The sequence below is a fragment of the Protopterus annectens genome, chromosome 3.part1, assembly GCF_019279795.1.
Source record: "Protopterus annectens isolate FY-2018-M chromosome 3.part1, PAN1.0, whole genome shotgun sequence".
NCBI classification, from domain to species: domain Eukaryota; kingdom Metazoa; phylum Chordata; order Ceratodontiformes; family Protopteridae; genus Protopterus; species Protopterus annectens.
Window position 1 is genome coordinate 1,386,303,507 of NC_056732.1, and position 19,705 is coordinate 1,386,323,211.

The window sequence follows — 19,705 nt, forward strand, 5'->3', positions numbered from 1 at the left end:
TGGCCCCAGGGTCGAATGATAATATAAGTATTAATAGTGCATTAAAATTGAAATACTTGGGGGATTTTGACTAATATTTTATAATCTTAACAACATTGCATAATCTTTTAATATTTTTTCAACAATTTTATTATATTTCAAGCATTTTTTACATGGTGTGTTTTTCAGCATTGTTTCTTTAAGGTTTATAGGTTAGTACTATGCTAACTGCCCTTGGGAGCCATTTTAAGCCTAGCCAATTATCCCTTGTGAGACTCAAACCCCACACCTTGTGTTTGTAATGCAAACACCTTAAACATTAGGCCATCTCAGGGTTTGATTAAAGTTTGTAAATTGGTTAATTGCTTCTTCTTTTGAGTATAAAAGGGAAGTGAGTTTTGTTAATGGTTGTTCTGAAGAAGTCCCTATCAGCATTTGGAACAAAAGTGCTAACCTGTTTTAAATCTGTTTCAAATCTTTTTTAATAAGGTTTCAGTTCCAGGTGTTTTTTTTCAGTGACTATTCCTTCAATATCCATATATTTTACCTTCTGACACCTGTTTTGTCCTTCCTATTTGTGGGGAAACTAAAGCCTAATGAAACAATCAACAGGACTAAGAGAGGCAGTCTTGTTTGGGACAGAAGCCCATTGCAGGATGTTCACTATCATATTTGGTGCACAGACACCACATGGACAAATCAGAGGATCTCCAGCACACTTATCTGTATGCCTTTGGAATGTGGAGGAAATCATAGACATCCAGAAGAATCTTGTATTGATACAGGGAGGACTGCAGACTGTACAGACGAGGCATCTCATTCAAGAAATGAAGTAGAGAACCAAACACTGTGACACAGCAATGCTAATCACTCTACCACTGTATCCCCTTGCAACATTTCAGTTACTGCCAAGAGCAACTACATTCATCATAAAAAATATGAAACAGCAGCAAAGTCTGGCTTCTATATAACAGGCCAGGTTTTAGATAAAGGCTATTTGTTATTAATGCTGTTAACTTTTAATTATAGGTTCATAGGTGTTTACTAGGCTAATGACCACTAGGGGCTTTTTTAGCCTAGCCATACATCCCAAATCTCTGACAAGTTCTGATACCCTTGATAAGTGTAAGAAGGGGCTTGGGAGATGAAACATTTACAAGCAGGAGCCTGGGAGATGAAATATTTACATGTTGCCTGTGTCCATTAGAGACACAGGTGCCAAACCAGGGATGAATTTCCTGTTCCCCATCCAATTATCCAAGTTACATTTGAATTGGGTAAGGGAAGAACTCTGCTTCACATGGATGGGGAGCCTATTCCAAAGATGGGGTAGTCTCTGGGATGCATACCTGTATTTCCAGCAGGTCCTATTTATATCATAGGCAAAGTTTAAGTCTTTAGAATGGGTAATTCTGGTGCTGTTTGTTTTGTGGATCTGCAGGAGGTCCACCAGAGTGGGGTTCGACAATGCCCTATATGCCAGGCACAGATCTCCCCTCAAAAGCCTGTAGCAGACATAATACAGGAATAGGGCCTTGAGGCAATCTGCATAGGACATTTTACTTACGCCCTGTGTTCTTTTAGTGAGGAACTTCTGTGGATGTTCCAGTTGTTGGATATGCCTGGTTAGGTACATACCAAAGGGGGAATTGTACTCAATGACAGGTGTGATGAATGCCAAATATAGTGGAACAATGACTTCCTTGGACTTAGATGCCATACCTTTGTTTATAAGTTGTGCAACATAGAATGATTTCCTCACTACTGTAGACACATGATGGTCAAAGGCTAGAGTACTGTCTATGTGTGTCCCTAAGTCCCTGTCTACTGGGCCATCACTAAGGGGCATGTTGTTAATATGATAGTTAACAGGGGTGAATGACTTCCTGAAGGATACTATTATGCATTTCTTGGCATTTAGTTTTAGTCCATGGCTCTCACACCAGTTGTTTGTCTATGTCAGCACTTCCTGGAGAACATTTGTGTCAGTGTGGGATTCAATGACAGCTCGTAATTTGCAATCATCTGCAGATTTAGTCAGCCAGAGACCACTGACATTGGCCTTGACTTCAGAGAGGTAAATGCTAAAAAGGAGCCATACAAGGACCAATCCTTGAGGGACTCTACTTGTGACTGGCCTCTCCTCAATTCTAACTTTCTGGATCCAGTCTGTGAGCCAGTTGGCTATCCACTGGGTGACATACGGGTTTGTACCTAACCTCGTGATTTGTCAACAATGCCCAAGTTGGGTATTGTGTCAAATGCCTTGGCCAGGCCAAGGTAGGTAGTGTGAACCATTTTGCCCTCATCCATTGCTTTGGTGACCTTCTCAAAGAAGTCCACCAGGTTGAGTAGGCACAACCTGCCCTTAACGAAACCAAACTGGGTTGGGTTCAGTGTCTGGAGGTTTACTATATCACTATTGATCATTTCCATGATAATTCTTTCCATGACTTTACATATAAGACTAGTGAGACTTATGAGTCTGTAGCTTCCAAGGTCTCTAGATGGCCCACCTTTGTGCAGAGTTGCTTTTCTCCATTCATGAGGCATGAAGCCTGTTTGGAGGCAACAGTTAAACTGCAGTTCCAGAGGACCTTATAAGTCATGTATCATGCTATTTAGAAAGCATCCCGGATGCAATGAAAGGTGTATTGCATTTTATTGAATGGACAGAGTGCTTAGTCTGGGATGTGTCTAAGTTAAATTTAGCATTGCCAGTGTGTTTGTTTTATCTTAATAATTATTAAGTATAGAAGTCTGTTTCTTTTGTAAGTTGAATTTTGTAGTTACTGTTATATGAGACCTATTTTACATCTGTATTGAATCTGTGTAGTCTGTATACTTTAATTGGAGCATTAATGTCACCAAGTAGGAAGACCAACATGAGGGTAATTGTTCTCAGCCAGACAGAGTGGGATAGAGTTATCAGTGGGAGAACTGTTGTGTGTACTAGTAGGTCAACTATAATGACTGTTCCTATCAGGATAAGAAGTTGTACTGCAGTAAAAGTATAATGCCTTTAATATGTGCATTTTCTCCTTCAATTAATGAATATTGGTTTTAAATAAGTTATAACATTTCATTTATAAGGTGTTATAGTGAAAAATTAGGTTGTCAGTATATGGTAAAGTACTCATGTTGTACTTCTGTATAATTATTTTTTGTTGCACATTTGGCTGTTTATGATTGTAAAGTACTTGATATTATATACTGTATATTATGAAGATAATTGGTGGTGCTGCGGTAGCGTTGTCACCTCACAGTTAGACGTTGCCCGTTCGATTCTCAGTTAGAGCATCTTCTGTGTGGCGACATGCGTGAATGGGCGTTCCTTCGTTGAAGGTTGTGCATTAGGCCCAGCAAGTCAGCACGTAAAAAAATCTACTGCTAATCATTAGCAGACCGGAGTTCCGCTGTGGTGACCCCTAATCGGGAAAAAGACGAAAGACACAAACAAAGAAATTATGAAGATAATTTCAAGTATTACTTTTGTTAGAGACCACCAGTTAAAAGCATATTCTGTTTACATCTGGGAAGCAATAAGTACCTTTTAGGTATTTCTTCCCATGTGCTATATAATAACATAGTTATATAGATAGTGACCGTTGAGTGGGTGGCATTTGAGGGTAGGTAAAGGAGTGAAGCAGGGTTCCACTTTATGTTTTAGCAATGCAGAATCAGTTGGCATGCTCATGAAAAAACAGAGCTCCTGATAAAATACCCATTGCATACGGTGTAGAAAACTAAATGAAAATATTTATATTATTGTATTATATGAACAAAATGAAAGCATCAGTTGTCTTTAAAACCACTTTTGGGGGACAGGCAGACCACCGCTGCACTTAAGTATTTATTCAGGTTGTTATAGTGTATAAAAATGAATAACATATTTATTTAACATTTGTTGACCAGGACAAAGCCTATTTTCAGCAGAGGCCCAGGGAGAAATGCTCCAGATACATGTCTTTGGAATGTGGGTGGAAACCAGAGCACCCACAGAAAAGCCATACAAATGCAGGGAGGACATGCAGACTCCACAAAGAAGGTACCCCAGCCAAGAATCAAACAAGAGAACCTCTTACTGTGAAGCGACAACATTAACTGCTTCACCACTGCGCCGCCATAACCACTGTACCACTGCTCTGCCCATATACATCATGATTCCACTTATCCAAAGCCTGACCCCCCAGGTTACTCACATAAGCAATTACCTTCAAGGCTACATTAAACAGTCCAGTCAGTTTCAGCAAGCTTTCACAGAACAAAGTATCTATTTTCTTTATTTACTTCCAACATAATGGAATGCCTGGAAACACAAGTTAACTGCATGTTTTTATTCTGGGCCTGTAGCACTATACTAGTAGACTTACTTGATCTTGGCAGGGGTACACTTGAGAACTTTAAACAGGACAGATATGAAATCACAAAGGAAAAAATGCAAGAAGTATTAAAACATTAAATGTGTGCCACCTATGAAAACAATCAACTAATAAGGCACTACTGAGATGCATAAGACATATTTCCATATGACAATAATGAACAGTCAGCTGACAGGTTATGCCATTTGGTACAATCCATAGCTCTATAATGGTGTCAAAATCATGCTATTAATCATTGCTCTTAACCTATAGTCATTGAAAATTTGGACAAGGGCTAGTGAAAAGTAACTATCCACAGCCAAAAAATCTGGGCACTAAATTAGCATATCTGCACATGAAATATCATACCTCTTGTCACTTCCAGGAGGGTTGTGGAATACCTTATTACTCAGAAAAACAAATTTAAAAAATTGATAGTGACATTATGATGTAACATATTAGCATCTTTTATTGAAAGATGATATGTCAGTGCAGAAAAAAGCCTTCAGCCAAGCTGTCTAGCAGAGGATTAAGGCTACTAGCGGTTCATCAACTGCTTCCAAGGCTCGATTCCCTCAGCCTACAGTTGCCCACAGTGCAAGTGAACAAATCCCTTATTCAGAAAGCACTCTGGGACTGAGTCTGAAAAAGGTCCATGTGGATCAGCACTCAGCTCCATTTATCAAATCCAAATAAATAAATAAGCACAGTAAAGCACCTGCTCAGAACATAACACCATCATAAGATCAACAGCAGAGGTAGCCAAGGATTATTTTACAAGAAGCCTTTCTCACTGAACAGAAGACTGTATTAGGATAAACAAAGTTATTACAGTGTAAATGTTTTTGTTCACATATACTTAGAATGCAGCATTTTAAATTGCATCAGCAGAGACTATTAAAAAAACTTGAAACTGCACTCTGCATTAGTTTTTCTAATGGTTTTCTGTGATCTGTTTTTCTTATTATGTTTTTATTCTGCTAACTTTAGTTTTAAATTCTTGCTTGCACAGGTTGTCAGTTGTTGCTTATGATGAAGTTTGAATTACCTGCAAGATTATCAGTGATGAAATCATTGCAGTTAAAAAAGTCTTGTTCTAATCCAAAAGGTCTGTTGAAACAACATATTCTTTCTGGAGTTAAATCCACATGAAAAAATGTCAAACATGCATACATACATGCTGACTGAGAGATAGACAGGCACTCATACACACAATATACACATATACACATGCGCGCATGCGCGCGCGCACACACACACACACACACACACACACACACACACACACACACTCACTGCTTTCAAATAAGTGAAGGATGAGCTTGTAAAGCATTTCCCTTGAAATGCTAAACAAAAACAAAAGACATCAGAATAAAACAAATGCTATTAATTGCTTAAAATTAGGGCTACATCAATACTATGGTATAGAAAAAAAAAACAACTTATGAACTTAAATATGTGTACAAATTGCATGTTATTGTTGACCACCAAACTCTTTAAAATAAACAAACAATAAAGAGATTTCAGTTATCTGTGAAAAGCAGATGAATCTTGTTTACCTGCTGAAGTCTTAGTGTCATTTTGGCGATACAGTCAAGGACAAGGGTAATCTCTAGTTGGCAGTCTTTTATTAATCCCTTTCTCTGCTTAAATTCTTAATCATCCCTTCCAAATCATGGGAACTGTCTTTATAAAGACCAGTTTTGTTAACCTTGGAGACCCTGCACTCACACACATGCACACACACACACACACACACACACACACACACACACACACACACACACACACACACATGCACACACACACGCACACACACACACACACACACACACACACACACACACACACACACACACACACACACACACACACACACACACGCAGCACAAACTTATGCAGTTTCTTTAACCATAGTAAAAAAATAGTTACTACCTGCCTTGTTACTCACTGTCACCTACGCTCTAAAAAGTTCAAATGATGATGTACTACCACTCACCTGACCATGGTTCAAAATTTAATAGGTGAAAGCCTTCTCCAATAGGGGCCTGGCCATAAGGAATAATCTCCCAAATAAACTGAAAACTAGTCAAACTCTAAAATCCTTCAAGTCTGCTTTAAGTGATCATAGGATCATAGGAGGTTACTAGGCTAATACAAGCCTAGCCAAATTAACCCTTGTTCCCAAGAGTGTCTGTGACAGGTAGACACTAAATCTGCACCTATTACCCATATCTAAGAGGGACACAGGTGGAACCCCCAGGACAAATTCATAGTTTCCCATCCAGTTGTCCAAATTACACTTAAATAGGGTCAAAGAGGAGCTCTGCCTAACATGGACTGGAAGTCTGTTCCAGAGATGAGTTAACCTCTGCAAGATAAATGTGTCCCTCCAGCAAGTTCTATTGATGCCACATACCAGGTTAAGGTCCCTTGAGTATGTGACACGTGTACCATTTAACTTGCGAATGTGCAGCATTTCCATTAAGGCAGAGTTGGAAATTGCCTTATATGCAAGGCACAGGCTGCCTCTGAGCAGTCTGTATGACACAGAGTAAAGAGACAGTGATTTCAGTCTGTCCACATATGACATGTGCTGGAGACCTTGAATTTACTTTGTAAGAAACCTTTGCGGTCTCTCCAGTTGCTGCAGGTGCTTAGAGAGGTACATACCAAAGGGAGCATAATGCTCTATTACTGACCTGATAAGGGAAGAGTACAGGGGGTTATAAACTCCTTTTTTCTGCAGGCAATTCATTTACTTATGAGGTGGGCAATATAGAATGACCTTCTTACTAGTGTGGAGACATGGTGATCAAAGGTAAGGCTGCTATCAACCTGCATGCCCAGTTCTCTCATCAGTGATTGCGTGCTTAAGGTATTGCTATTTATGGAGTAGTTTGCAGGAACATCACCCTTGTTGAAGGGGATGATAATGCATTTTTTTCATTGAGTGTAAGTGCATAACTTTGGCACCAACCATTAGTCTGTGTAAGTCCTTCTTGCAGGATATTGCCATCATTAGGGGGCTGAATGACCACTCCTAGTTTGCAGTCATCTGCAAACTTTAACAGCCACAGATCTCTAGTTTTTGACTCTACTTCAGAGAAGTATATTCCAAACAGTAGGGCCCCGGAACAGACCCCTGTGGTACACCACTGGTTACTGATCTGCTGAAGGAGGTGGAGTCTCCTATTTTGACTGTATGAGTTTTATTGGTGAGCCAACTTGCAACTCACCTGACAATATATGGGTTGATACCCAGCTGGGTGAGTTTATCAATAATGCCTGAGTGGGGGTTGGTGTCAAAGGCCTTGGCTAAGTCCAGGTAAGGTGTATGCACAGTTTTACCCTCATGGGCTTTGGTGACTGTCTCGAAGAAGTCCACCAAGTTTAACAGGCATGATCGCCCTTTGAAGAAACCAAACTGGGTAGGGTCAAGTGTTTGTAGATTACCTACATCTTTGTTGATAAGGTCCATGATAATACACTCCATGACCTTGCAGATAAGACTGGTTAGGCTTATAGGTCTATAGTTCCCAGGGTTTGTGGATGCACCCCCTTTGTGCAAAGGGGTGATGGTAACTGTTCTCCATTCAGCAGGGACAAAACCCGTGCTAAGTCTGTGGTTGAACAAGGAACCCAGCGGTGTTTTAATCCTTTGAGAATGCAGCCTGGGATGTTGTCTGGTTCCATTGAGGCTGTGTTTTTAGCCTTGGAGAGGGCATTTAAGACTTGCTCCTTGGAGATGCTATGTGTGGGGCAGGTGGTAGGGATGCTTTGTGTTATATATGATGGGAACAGGGGAGTGAAATTTGCACTGAACCTGTCAGCCAGAAGGTTGGCTATATCCACCAGTTCTGTATATGTAGTGCCATTAACTCCATGTTCTGTGCTAATCTGGGTTTTTCCTTTGATGTTTTGGATGTAGCTAAAGAATGCCTTATAGTTTTACTCAGCTAGGGATGCTAATATGCATTCTTAAGTAGCTCTGGAGGACTTTACAAGATGTTTTATTTGCCTATTTAAGTTGAGGAGGGAGTGTTTCTAGGTTTGAGGCCGTAACTTCCTTCCTCTTATTGTATAGCCTGTTAATAGCTAATGTCCACCAGGCAGGTTTGTTCTTCTTTGAGGATCCTGCTTTGGTCGTAAAAGGTACAGCAGAGTTAATGCAATTGTATATATGCTTGTATAAAGCATTGGTGTATATTCCAACATAGGCAACCTTTCCATCATTAGGGGGAGGGGGGTATGAAGCTGTTTATGACATCATGTAAAAGGTCATAATTGGCCCTAGTAAAGTTTTTCAGGCTAGTTGCTGCTGGTGGGAGGGGGGTCTGGTGTTATTGTTACCTGCAACGAGACTGATTTGTGATCAGATCTCACCAGGGAGGGCAACACACTTGGGGTGGTACAACAATCCACCATGTTGGTGAGCTCCAGCTCCTTAATGTTTGAGCCCCTTGTGGAGGTATTAACCAGCTAGTCCAGGGCATTGGAGTTAAGAAGTCCAGGAACCTTTGGGTGAGAGTGTTAGTGTACATATAGTTAACCAAGTCAATGAAAGGGTAATTAAAGTCACCCAAAACCAGGGTGTTTGGTTGTATCTTGATCATCTCAAGCAGATCCAGGTAGGCTGAGTGGGTGTCCTGGTTCATAGAGGGAGTCTATAAGCTGGCAGTAATTTGAAGATGGGTCTTACCAACAGTTAATTGCACCTGACGTAATTTATCGGAGTTGCTCTGTTTAACCAGTCTTGAGGTGTATTTGTCTTTTATGAATATTGATACGCCATCTTCCTTTGTTCTCACATCTTCAGTTTGAGGTCTGAATGTGTGGAAGGAATTGTAACCCAGCAAGGCTGGAGTGCTTTCCGAATCCTTAAATCAGGTCTCCGTGGCTGCACAGATGTCAGCATCTTCCAGAGTAAGGACTGCTTCCAGTGAGTAAAGTTTCAGATTTAGACTCCTAACGTTGAGCAACATAGAGTTTGTTTTTAGATGGTCTGTATTATGTTGAGAGTTTTGTCCTTGTGACATTGCCTAAAAAGGCATAATGGGGGTGGCAAGAGCCTTAGCCAGTAACCAAAATCCCAGAGGTGACAGATGAAGACCATCTCTGGCAAATCATCGAGTTCTGTCGATCATGTCATCCCAGGCTGACAGGTACTGGATCCCCTTAGAATGACACCAGAAACTAAACCAATTATGGAAGTCAATCATTTTTTGTTTGCACTGAGGCATCATCCTAGGTGAAGGTAAAATGCTGCTTAAGGCTAGGGATACACTTGCCTAGGACATATGATCAGAGAGCTCAATCATGTCTCTTTTCATATAGTCCAGTGAGATATGTCTCAAGTCATTCACACCAACATGGACTATGGCTAAGTCATAACAGTACCTGCTGTTGAGAGACTTGAGTACGTGCGTGTGATGTGGCAGATCCTGGCACCTGGCAGACAGCTGACTATGATCTCTTCCTTATCCATCCTGGTGAGTGGGGCATCTGTGTGTCTCACAATGGAATCACCTATGACTGAGATGTTTGGTTTTGTGTTTTGCCTTAGGGGCTTGTCTGGGGAAACACTGGTGCATGAACTATTATATGTACTGTGTTTCACAAAGGATGTATTATGTGAAATGTTTTTGTGTTTAGGAGGTCTCTGATGTTTAGGTAGGTTTATGATGAGGACCTCTGCAAATGTAGGTTTGTGTGTTGTTGGTTTGGGTGGTGAAGGAGGTGAGGTGAGGTGTGCATGCTGACAACCTGCTCAGTGTCAGATGTACTGACTGGTATGCATGAGAGTATGTATTCTAGGTTCTTAATATAGATGGATCTCTCACATATTGAATTTGTGTGAACTAGAATAAGAGGGTTGCCAATGTACATGAGGCAGGCAATTGCTACACTGCAAGGTAAATCAATGTGGTCAGAACAGGAAGAGGACAGAAAGGACCAGATAAGGTAAATGTACAGAAGAAGAGGTCTAAATAAGGAGGGGCTAGTGGGTAAGACTGACAGTGGAGCAGGACCATGTGAAACCTCCACAGGAGTACTAAGAATGAGCTGAGAGAAATTTAACAAGCAAGAAGTTTGCATCTAAAACCACCAATGATACCCACCCCTACGTGGCGATAAGCAGCTAATGCATGGAAACTAATGAAAAAGTTCAAACTGAGCCCTGAACCAGTAAACGTTTAATTAGATAGTCCTACTGCACTTCTCCTTCCACAAGGGTACAGGGGGTTTCTCCAAGAAAAGATACCCTGATTTTTAGTGCTCAATCCCAAATAGAACTGGATTCAGCCAGTCTGAATTCAGTCTATAGTACAACTAACAGAAGTGTAACAGAACACAGAATAAAAAGCAGAAGTACTTTTTTTCTTAAATTAAATAAGCAACTGTGTAAAAAGCAGCACAGCAGAACAGATCCTTTACTTAAATTAGAGAAAAGCAGCAGTTGGTACAAAATACAAAGCGCACATATGCAGTTGCAAAAAAATGAACTTAGCGTAGAGCAAAACAGCTAATACAATGAAACCAATGAAAAACCTCTAACTGAGCCCTCAACCAATGAAAAAGTTCAAACTAAGCCCTAAACCCGTAAACCTTTAATTAGATAGCCTGACTGTACTTCTCCTGCTACTAGGGTACAGGGGGAGTTCTCCAACAAAAGATGTCCTGATTTCTGGCGCTCAGTCCCAAACAGAACTGGATTCAGCCGGTCTGAATCCGATCTGTACTATGGCCAACATAAGTTCAATGGAACATAGAATAAAAAAGCAGAAATACTTTTTTCCTTAAATTAAATAAGCAACAGTGTAAAAATCAGCACATCAGAACAGATCCATTACTTAAATTAGATAAAGGCATCAGTTGTTAGGAAATACAGTCAAAGTGCACAAATGCAGTAGCAAAAAATGAGCTTAGCGTTTGTAGTTCTCTTGGCTGGTTGGTATGAACAGAGGAGCAGAGGCTGGTCACCTAACTCTCTAGAGCTCTTCTAAGATATCACTAATGCAAAGAACCTGACTGTGCAGGCTAACCAATTCCAATTTAGTTATTACTTTATTGTTTAACAAAGTGTTCATTTTTATCTAAAAATGTTATTTACCTATTTTGAGTTTGCACTCTGTGTGGAGACATGCGTGAATGGGCGTACCTTTGTTGAAGGTTGTGCGTCAGGGCTGGAAACTCGGCACGTAAAAATCTACTGCCAGTCATTAGCGGACCGGAGCTCTGCTGTGGCGACCCCTAACCGGGAAAAGCCAAAAGACACAAAAACAACATTTTATAACTTTTATGTAGTATACCCTGTAAAAAAGGTTTAATTACATTCTGATTCATTGCTACTCTAGCATGAGACCTCCTGACCTTAACAATGCTTACAACCCCTACACACTATTAAGATCAGATCTGACATTAAAAGCGGACAGCACCAACCAGTAAACGACAGCAGCAGAAGGATGACATGGCTTCATTTCAATTCCCGTTTCTGCCTGCTGTCTGCTACATTACAGCCACTATTTTGATTCAAACTGCTTTCCTTACACAGGGAATATGAAAGTACATTAACCAGTTCTGTACTACTTTACCAGCAGAAGACATTGCATTTTTTTTATTTTAGTTTTGATTGACTAGTAGTACATGATGCAGATAAATCTCCATGCACTATAAAGAATTATGATTGGCTTTGCAATCATAAATGATTATTATGTATTCTTGGCATAAATGCCAAGATTCACCTCTCTAGTGAAGCCCTCCCCAGTACAGGTGTGATGATGTTATATGCTCATTCCCATCCTCCTGTGGTGTCTCCTGTAGTGCTCTGGTTAGTTGATCGTGGGTCACATGGATCTCAGTCAGGACTTTGTCACTTTGTACCATGGAGCTGATCTAACTAAGGCACTTTATTTCACAAGTCTAAAGCTTTACTGGGCAACCGAAGTTGGGTCAAGTATGATGAATGTAACTATCAAAGATTTTGGAGGTCAAAAGACCATATGTGACCCCCCCCCCTAATCTTACTGATGAGTAAGAAATATTCACTAAAATGCAATAAATTATTTTGAAAATACTTGGAAAAGTACCCAAAGTTATTAAAAGCAGTTAGGCACATAGTTCTGGGATGGATTAAATAGTTGAAATGAACATATGAGCCCCACATGACAGCTGAGCTGTAGAATGCCCACAAATTGTCTTGAGATAGATAAAGGCATATTTCAAAGCCAACATTCGAAGTCCAACTTACATACTAGCAGTTATGCTTGGGATTCAAAGCTGGTTGCAAACAATGCAATTAGAAATGTTCACAGTACAGTCAGCCAGTCATGTTATTATTCCTTTTGTCAGGATGCCATTTTTAATATAAATGCAAGGGGCATTGCCTTATTTATCTTCATATTGTTTTTCTAAGCTTGACATTTTGGAAGTGGATAGCTGGTTCACCTTAGCACACTTAGCCCTGTATAATGGGCTTAGATAAGGGAAAGCGATACTCTGTTCACTTGCCTACCTGACTTACATGAGGTACTCTGTCAAGTTTTTTAATATTTTTAACCTTCAATAATCACAAATTTACCTGTGCTTTAAAGGACTCACAAGTCTCATAAAAACAGGCCTATCCCTTCTCTTATGGACTCAATGTAGAAGTAAAACATACTGCTGCACTGACAACATGTACATGGATGTGTGTTCACATTGGTGTTACCTTTTGTGAAGGGAAACTATTCAGGTATTTTTCCACTATCTTAGTATTAAGAAAATGTTTATATTTACAGGGACTAATGCAGCTTCGCTAGAGAGGTGAATCTTGGCATTTATGTCAAGAATACATAATAATCATTTATGATTGGAAAGCCAAACATAATTCTTTACAGTGCATGGAGATTTATCTGTGGTTGGGAGGGTGGCCTAATGGTTAAGGTGTTTGGGTCTCGCAAGGGATAATTGACTAGGCTTAAAAATTGCTCACAAAGGCAGTTAGCTTAGTATGAACCTATGAACTCTAGTGGGAGGTTTTGTATCTGCACTTATTCTGTTTTCACATTGCAGTGTCTCTGTAGAGATCCATATGCAATATGCTAGTTATGGTGTTTCATTTACATAGTGCTGGGTCTCCCCAGTTTTGCTACTGCAACTGGCCCCAAGCCATTCCCAGCTCCTACCCCTTTTTGGCTACTGTGAAATATCCTACACCCTGAGACTATATTAAAAAGTGTATATATTTAAAAGTTAAAACTCTCCTATGTTAGATCTAGCGAAGTCTTTGGATTAAAGTGCTTATCTAAGATAAATAAATCCAGATTATTTGAGAAGAGTGGGAAGTCTCAGATCATTTTTTTATGGGATTAAGTAATGGTAGATTATTTGCTTAGCTCTTCTACATTTACTTCCTTTTTAGCCTGCTGATATCTGTATTAACATTGGCAGTGCACCTAAGCATTGAAAAGGAGATTATTTCCCAACATTATGGTGCTAAAGAGACAGGGGTTGCAGTTGGCACCAACTTGATGATACACCCTTCTGTTGCTATTTTTCTGCTTAACTGCATCATTGGGTATGGTACGTGGGTAGGTATATACAGGAATCACCTGACATTAACCCCTTAGTGTGTATTTTCATATTGTATTTTACAGTTTCTGATTATCAGATCTAGTTAACTATTACGTTCATTGTGTTACTCTGTTTTTTGTATGCTACTATGGACTTATAAATTTCTCTTAGTCCGTACAGCATATCTGCATTCATATCAAGTCAAATTTTATTTGTATTAACATCTTCCTGAAGCTCAAAGTGCTGTGTTCAGAAATAAAAACATTAAAATTAAAAATTGTAAGACCTGTGCATAAAAAGAAATTGATGTAGCCCAGATCTACCGTGTAGAGAGATGAAGTCCTTGCTATGACCCAGATGATTGGAGACCAATAATGGCTCAGACACTGAAGCAGTACGCAGGGGAGGGTGACAGTGAGTTGTCAATGTTGGCTCACCCATCCTGGTGACAGATGAGGTGGTCCAACCCACTGAAATTCTGACACCTACTGAAAAGAGAGATGTAATGGCTTGCTGTTATCTGGGTCAGAGACATGTGATTGGCTTGGCCAAGCCATGCCCATGTAGCAGCCTTCATGAGGCATGAGGGGGAATGCGCACATTCACAATGGAAGGCCTAGATGCTCATTACATCAGTTGCTAAGGGAGTGTATGGGCCAAAAAAGGGAAAATATCTTGCCCAAATGACAGTTGTCCAACAAATAGCTCTCACTCCAGTATTGGGGGGAATGAGTGGGCAGTTAGAAGATCAGCAGGCATGAGAGACAGGAAAAAAATAATAAAAAAACAGAAACTGATTTAAAGAGGAAGTATATTGCTATTGCGCAGACAACATAGTTTGTTGTGTGTGTTGTACCAAGTTGATTTATAAAGGGAATATAATTCTTCCTATTGCACTGGATGGCCTATAGTTTTTTTCCAGAATATTGTACAACAACATGCAACTTTCTGTGTTACAGTGTTCCTCAAATATTACGTGATGATGCTGCTACCCAGGAGTTTCTCACATTGAAGGGTACAGTGCCCCATGCAAACCACTTTGGAAGATGGGTATCACCTTTCTGATTGCTCTATTACTGTACATAATTTTTGTATTATCATACCATCTATCATTTCATTTTGGATCAGTGTTTGTATTCTGCATAACCATGGTTGTTCCTCTGTGAGATATAAGTTCCCTTATCAGTTACCTTCTGTGTATTGCAGGCAACATCAGAGTTTTGTGTCGAGTGAAGCCGCTTACAGAAGATGATTTGAATGATGGCAATAGTGGGGACTCAACACCTGTGATGATTGATCCTGATAATGACTCCATGTTGACCATTTTCCATAAGGGAAGACAAAGAGTCTTTGAGCTTGATAAAGTTTTTCTACCTCATGCTACACAGGAAGAGGTAAATTCTTTGGGGTCAGCAGTGAAATAGCAGAAAAAGTATTTTGTATTATGTGGCATGGCAAATCATATACAACTGCTTATGATAAAAAGCTATGAGCCCTAAAGAAAAGACTGCCCGTTTAATTTATTTTTACTTTCTTTTTCCTAGGTTGACTAAGACATTCCCTTCTTAGGGTCCCCAGCTCACAATCTTAACTTAGTAGTATCTGGATCCCGTTCATCCTTCTGTTTAGAATGAACCACCCCCTGTCAGTAATGTTGCCTTAATAATCATTTTGAGATAGTGATGAATAGAAAAGGTCACGATATACTTGGTCCAAGATGCTGTAGTGTGTCAGATTGCTAGCTGTCATCCTGGTCAAACAGGAATTAAGTGCCTTCCTATTTCTTGTTTTCGTTCATGGATGCAAGGCATAGGTTCATAGGTATATACTAGGCTAACGGACACCAGGGCCTTTATAAGCCTAGCTGTACAACCCAGTCAAATTGTATCTCTGTGTATCATGGGCATTTATTAGTAGGGGGTATGTTAGGAAATGTCTTTTATTTATGTGGGGGGGGGGCATGTTAGTTTGGACATTACTGTCTACCTCTGTCCATCAGAGACATGAGGAACTTCTGATTCCTCATCCATTGGTCAAGTTACACTTAATAGGGTTATGGATGGACTCTGCTTCACATGGATGGGGAGCCTGTTCCAGAGCATGGGGATCCTCTGAAACACATATCTATCTTGCCAACATGTTTTATTTGTGTTACAAGCATAATTTAAATCATTGGATCTAGTGGTTCTGATGCAGTTCATTTTGTGGATGTGCAAAAGGTCCATCAGGGCAGGAATCAAGGTCACTTTGTATTCCAGGTAAAGATCACCTCTCAGTAATCTTTAGGAGACTGAGTACAGAGACAGGGCTTTAAGGTGATCCATATAGGACAATGGGTTTATAACTTGGATTCTTCTGATAAGAAACCTTTGTAGATGTTCCATCTTTTGCATATATCTGGTCAGGTAAATGCTGAAGGAGGCATTATACTCAAAGATGGGTCTGATACAGGCTGAATAAAGTGGCACTATGACTTTCTCAGACATAGTTGCCATTACCTTACTTATACGTTGGGCAATATAAAGTGATTTTCTTACTACCTTGGCCAAATGTTGGTCAAAGGCCAGATTACTGTCTATATATATTCCCAGTAAGTAGCCTGGGTGGGAGTTTTCCCAAAAGGCACTATAATGCATTTTATTTAAGCCATGTCTCTGTAATGGCACAGATAGCTATATTCTCCAGAATGAGTAGATCTTGTAGGGTGCAGTAACACCTTTAGATTTTTTTTTTTGGTGGGGGGTTATTTACTATGTTGGTAGGTTTGTCAATTTGGTATTGCCTCAAAAATGCTCTGAAGGGGTGGATAAAGTTTTAGCTAGCATTTGGAAGCCTAGGGGAGACAGGTGCAGACAATCCTTTGCAAAACAGTGTGTTTTGTTAACAATGTCCTCCCATGCTGACAAATATTGAATCCCCCATGGAAAGACACCAGAAATTAAGCCAATTGTTAAAGTCAATCAACTTTTGTTCATACTGTGGCATCATTCTTGGTGAAGGTAGAATGCTGCTCAATGCAAGATGCATACCTGCTTGAGACACAAATTCAGAGAGCTCAACAATGTCTCTTTTCACATAGTCTAGGGAAGTATGTCTCAGGTCATTAATGCCCAAATGAACTATGATAAAATCATACTGGTACCTGTGATGTAGTGACTTGAGTGCAGATCCTGGCTCCAGATAAGCAACTAACCATTATTTTCTCCTTGTTCAGTCTGATGACCGGGTCATCTGTGCATTGTACAATGAAGTCCACTACGACAAGACTCCTAGGTAATGTGTTGGCTTGCCTTATGGACTTTGATCTTGGAGCGTCATTGAGTGTAGGCATATATATATATATATATATATATATATATATATATATATATATATATAGTTTACTATTGAAATGTCGAACGGCACTACATCGACTGTACTATAGTCGAACACGGAAGTTCGGAAATAGTAATGTCGATGACAAAAAAACAATCTAGAACTGTGTTTTAACATGGGTCGAGGTACGGGAGATGTTTGTAGTTCTGAATAATACTGAACACCTACCTCGACCCATGTTAAAACCATTCCTAGATTGTTTTTTTGACGTCGACATTACTATTTTCGAACTTCCGTGTTCGACTATAGTACAGTTGATGTAGTGCCGTTCGACATTTTGATAGTAAACCTATATATATATATATATATATATATATATATATATATATATATATATATATATATAGTTTGGTGTTTTTTTTAGTGAGTGCTTTAGAGATTGCTGAGGATAGGCATTACCGTTTATAGCCTTAGGAAGTATTTGAGGTTTGGGAAGATTGCTTTTTAGTGCCTCACCATAAGTTGGTCTATGTGTGTCGTGGACATTATGTGCGTGTATGTGTGTGTGTGTGTGTGTGTGTGTGTGTGTGTGTGTGTGTGTGTGTGTGTGTGTGTGTGTGTGTGTGTGTGTTCTTGACAACCTTGTCTGTATGCAAGATTTTTGCCTCCAGTGAAATTGTGTATGTGCATCTCTCACATACTATGTTTGTTTAAGGATTAAATGATTGTCTGTGAACATGAGACAATATCTACACTGTCTCAGGATGCCCATATCTACAAAGCTGTCTAAAGAGACATTTGAAAATTGTTTATCCATGTCTGGACCTGTATTTGGGTGGGCTGCTGTAGGGTGTGGACTGGTCTATACAGATGTTTTCTTGGGTGGTCTGTGGGGTTTGACATTAGACTAGATTAGATTGTAATACAACTTGGTAGGTTCATATATTAGTACTAGGCTAACTGCCCTTGTGGACCATTTTAAGCCTAGCCAATTACCCCAAGTGAGAATCAAACCCTGCACCTTTTGATCTGTAAGGTAAATACCTTACTACTATGCCAACCTCCCAACCAGTAGGTAGTAAATCTGTCAACTGCAAAAACTAGCTGATTTAATCTTGTCTCTGTACAATGGCTTTGTTTTAGGCATACTAAGTTACAGGTTTCGATTCTAAAGTTAGCTTTATAGATAAAATTTACTGTCTGGACATTTTTGTCTATACAAAGCACTACTAACCTCTTGATGTAAAAACACAAAGAAATATTGTTTGCGAGTATAATGCTACAACAAATCAACTTAAAAAAACATCTTGACAAGGCAATTTCAAGTATTAGAGAACTTTAGAATGATGTAAAGGCAAAAAAATAAAGCAAAAATAAAGCAGTAACACTCTAAACAACTAACTGTAGTGCAAAATAATAAAATAAATCTCTTGCCTTCCAAGGATGGAGCAGGTTAGACTGAAGGCACCATCAGAGTGTGGCAAGGTCACCAAGCAGATGAGAGCTAATTTGCAGTAAGGGAGGTTTACTGAAGTGCAATACTGGTTTGCTGGATGGGCACTTAGTATTATGAATATATGGAACCAATGCGTGGGAAAGTACTTAAATAGGTTACACAACAGACAATAGCAATGAAAGAAGGGAGGATGGGCTTTGGAAGTCAAATTACCATAAGGGGCATAAGCCAGAGACACAGCCTTTTAAAAAACATAAGAGAAGGGTGGAAAGGTCGGGAAAAATTCATACTGGAGCTCAAGTGCTTTAGTTAGATTTCAAAGCATTTAGGTTAATATCTCAGCATGGGCTGGAGCAGACTCAAAGAATGGGAAAAAGAGTAGCAAGATAAAGAGAAAGGCACTGAAATGCTATTTTAAGCAGGTACATACAGCTATAAAAAGTACAAATCCTGGAGCAGAGTTCACAGTACTGCCACTACTGCAATCCCATCACCGATTAAGGCACCAAATGGCCAGAATGCAACTTTAAGCAGGTATATACATCTATAAAATGTGCAGAAGCACACATCTGGAGTAAAATTCACAAGACTGCCACTAGTGCTATGCCACCCCAGACTAAGGCAATAAACTATGCAAAAATGTCCCATTAACTCTGTATTAAATGACCAAATGAAGCTGAAATCTGGCAGTAGATCACAGTCCTGCCACAACTGTGAATGAAGCTACAAGAGTAAGGCCCCAGACTAGGTTCAAAATACAAAAAGCTACCTTTTACATGTAATTCTACTTATGAAAATTGATTTGCAGTATAATGTATGAACAATGCTAAAATCTTACAAAAATATACAATCTTCCCTCAACTATAAATGAAGCTACAAAACTAAAGTCCCAGAACAAACTAAACAAAATTAATTTTTTGGCTAAAATGTGGACAAAAAGCAGAAAAGTACAAAAAAGTATCACCACACAAGTCACTAGACATGCAACTTAAAATATTTAAGCAGAATTTAAATACAAGCCCTTTTTCTTCCCTTTTGA

The 19,705-nt window shown here is 39.5% G+C and overlaps 1 protein-coding gene across 1 annotated transcript in view; it reads left to right on the plus strand.

Moving 5' to 3' along the window:
- The window catches only part of LOC122797784 (kinesin-like protein KIFC3), a gene marked incomplete at its 5' end in the record, with an annotated part of 595,169 nt that overhangs the window by 379,631 nt on the left and 195,833 nt on the right, over positions 1-19,705 (plus strand). Inside the window, one exon of the mRNA XM_044066305.1 lies at positions 15,102-15,289. Within this exon, the coding sequence (XP_043922240.1) occupies positions 15,102-15,289 (188 nt within the window). The remainder of the gene's footprint in view (positions 1-15,101; positions 15,290-19,705) is intronic.